Genomic DNA, 3272 nt, shown 5'->3' on the forward strand with positions numbered 1-3272 from the left:
GTGCAAGTATTTATTGACCCTTTATCTCCCTCTTCTTTCCTTCAGGGGCAGGAGAGAGAGTCTGAACTCTGAGCAGGATCCTAATCAGACTGCAGGCACCATGAGCTGACGACTGTGACATCTTGTGTTTTTTTTGTTTTATTTTTTGCCTACGTGGACATATGGCAAGGTAAAGGACAGAGAACAGCCTCTGCGAGAGCATTGATGTGTGAGAATATGTGCTTTAATGTGAGTCCACAGTGTTTATAGTGTTTTTTCGTCCTCCACAGGATCACGTTTTCCTGCCTGCCGGCCTCCTGGTACTGCAGCGTGTCCCTGTTGTCTCTGGGCTGCGCTCCCAGGCAGAGGCTGCTGCTGCTCCTCTTCATCACTTCTGCCGTCCTCCTCCTGGGAACCTACCAGAGTAAGCTGTGGGGCCCGCAGCGACGGCCCGGGGCCCGAGTCAACATGTGAGTAGACCCATTCACTGAAATTGCTGCAGGTGAAAAACGTCAGGAGGAGGCGAGTTCTGAACGCAGAGGCAGTCCGGCCCTGGCTGGAAGTTTATAGTGTAACTGTTAGTGTGCTCCTCAGCTGATAGATTTGAAGTTTATTTCCTTTTCTTTTGCCCCTTTCTGTCACTCTGCAGCTCTCACTTTCGATTAAAGGCAATAAAAGCCCCCACAACTATCCAACAACAACACCGATTTCAAAGTCAAATGTTGTCCTTTTGGTGTGATTGGCTGTTTAATGCAACCCTCCCCCCCCCGTTCCTGTGAACCTGACAGTTTGACTGGAAAACTCTTGTTAAACAGCCAGCTGATAAAAGCTTAAAGTGCTGTGAACTTGCATGGTGAGAGCGACTGCAGGTGCTTTCTTTTAGTAACAGGACAGATACAGATACACTGATGGTTACTACGAGTTAAAGCCGCTCTGTGGTTGTATTTGCAGCTGGTTCTGTGCATTTCTCACTGTCTCTTAGTATGTGTTTCTATATATTTAGTTTATAGACATGCAGTGAAAGGATTTGATCCAAAGCACCTTACAGAACGCTGGATATATTTAGTGTTGGTGTAGCCTGAAGGAGCCTTTGGTCTGGTGTTGTTGTTTAGTGAAGGACCCGAGATGCGTACTGCCTCAATGACGTACAGAATGTTCTCGGCCACTTATTCCCGAGTCATGTTTTGATAGTCCTGCTTATTGAAAGTGGAAGATACAGAGGTGTCAGTGAGGTTATTGTGAATTGAATGAGGTGGAAAATAAAACTCATGTTCTTCTCTCCTCTTCTTCATATCGTGATTCGTGAAGTTTATGTTCCAGATTGAGCTTTAATTTAATCATTTTTTTAACATTGCTTTTGCATTTTCTTAATATATTTATGAAGCACTGAATAGTCAGATCATACAAATCACACTTAAAGGATTACAGATTATTTATGAACTGAAAATGATATACACGTCTTTAAATTACATGAGAAGATGTATATTTGTTTAGTTTGAGTTATGTCTGTTTTAAATGTGTGTATTATGTTTTATCTTGTAAGGGTTGCATGTATGTATTTTAATATCTCCTGGGATATATATATATATATATATATATATACTTTTTGTAGTTGTCTGAGGTTAATATATTGTGCCGTTAGATGCTGGTGGGTTCACGTACTGGAATGTTTGGTTTGTTGGTGATGAATGTGTCTGAATATTTCCATGAGGTGTGGGTCATGTAGATTTCCAGACATGAAAATAAAACCATTCATTCCCACGCTTTGTTCAAGTACAGCATATAAATATTGTTTCTCACAGTGTTTCTGCGTTCTCTCCTTCAGGTACCTGTCCATCGCAGAGTCCATGGAGGCCACTGACGTCCTCAACCCTGCTCTGAATTATGGGATCGTGGTGGACTGTGGCAGCAGTGGCTCTCGGGTCTTTGTGTACTACTGGCCCCCCCACAACGGGAACCCTCACACCCTGCTGGACATCAGACAGATGAAGGACCGCGACCGTAAACCAGTCGTCAAGAAGATCAAACCTGGTGAGGAAGTGTAAGGTGTACGGTTTCTGAAGCGCTACTGTGAGGCTCTCGTCATCGTTATCTTCTGACTCCAGACGTGGAGCAGAGGCAGGGTGAATTAAGCCCCTCAGTGGCTGTGCCTTTAATTATGCATAACTATAACCCTCAATATAATTCAAATGGGTGAGTTACATTAAAATGAACCCCCTGTACAGTTGTCACTAACGGGGAAATTAGCTATAGAGACTGAAACCTTTTTTGAACCAGACTGTAAACATTTGAATACAGAGCCTTATGGAGATTGACTCACTTCTGGAACCAGCCTCAAGTGGCCGTTTGAGGACATGTTGGTTTAATTTGCCAACCACAGAGGTCACCGCCTGGTCATATATTGTTACACACAAACGAACCAATAGGCAGACAAAGCGTAGCTCTCAAATCTGTATATTCGTGCATGAATGTTTCTACTGTCCTCTGTGGACAACTGTAACTCCTTTGTGCGTTACAGACTAATTCTTTCCACTGCATTCTGGGAAAGAAAATGGAACAGTCCAGCCAAGCCAAAAGCAGCAACTCGTAGTTTCTCGTTTTTTTTTTTAATGATTTCAAACCAAAATTGAACCAAAATTCTATGTTTCGTGCAAATTTGGTCAAACGTCATCTCTAAAACTCTGTGCCAATGGTGCCATTGAGACCCAGACAAGTGATCGGAGAGATCATTCATGGACAACAGAGAGTAGGAGGGAGGAGAAGTAGTAGAAAACATTACTCTGTAGCTGTTTTTCTTCATATAATAAACTCACTGATTAACGAAGAAGAATTTGTGATGACGTTAGTTTGTGAAGTGCAGTCTTTAAGTCGTGTCAGCAGAAAGGACCGTGTGACTTTGTCTTATCTCAGTCACAGCGGACAGATTAGATACACTATGTTTGTTCCAGGAGCGGCAGTTAAAGGCCATGTGGCTCTTTGAACCATGGGACATTGTGTGACAGTGTGGGTTAGAATTGGATTAGTGAGATATTGCAACCGTGGAGTCAGTGTGTCGGCTGATCGGTAACAAAAAAGAAATGCCAAATCTATATTTTGTGTTTGAGTTAGTGATAGTAATAGTACATCACCAAAGAGCAGTGACAAGTTGATTTTTCCAATTCTTTTTTGTTCAAAAGTGAATATGATCAAATATATTGTTGTCTTAAATATACTAACAATATTTAAAGTGGCTATAATTGATATTTTTATGATAACAATGTATCAGTGACAATGTGAAAGTGGTTTGTCAGCTT

General features: G+C 41.9%; 1 protein-coding gene across 1 annotated transcript in view; it reads left to right on the top strand.

Moving 5' to 3' along the window:
• The first annotated feature begins 43 nt into the window (after positions 1-43).
• LOC118326943 (ectonucleoside triphosphate diphosphohydrolase 7-like) overlaps positions 44-3272 on the top strand; it is a 10498-nt gene continuing 7269 nt past the window's right edge. The window contains exons 1-3 of the mRNA XM_035660107.1: positions 44-169; positions 270-449; positions 1805-2010. Coding sequence (XP_035516000.1) covers positions 162-169; positions 270-449; positions 1805-2010 — 394 coding nt within the window. The 5' untranslated portion in view covers positions 44-161. The remainder of the gene's footprint in view (positions 170-269; positions 450-1804; positions 2011-3272) is intronic.

This window comes from Morone saxatilis, unplaced genomic scaffold (assembly GCF_004916995.1).
Source record: "Morone saxatilis isolate NCDOM2014 unplaced genomic scaffold, NCSU_SB_2.0 Contig17, whole genome shotgun sequence".
In the NCBI taxonomy this organism is placed as follows: domain Eukaryota; kingdom Metazoa; phylum Chordata; class Actinopteri; family Moronidae; genus Morone; species Morone saxatilis.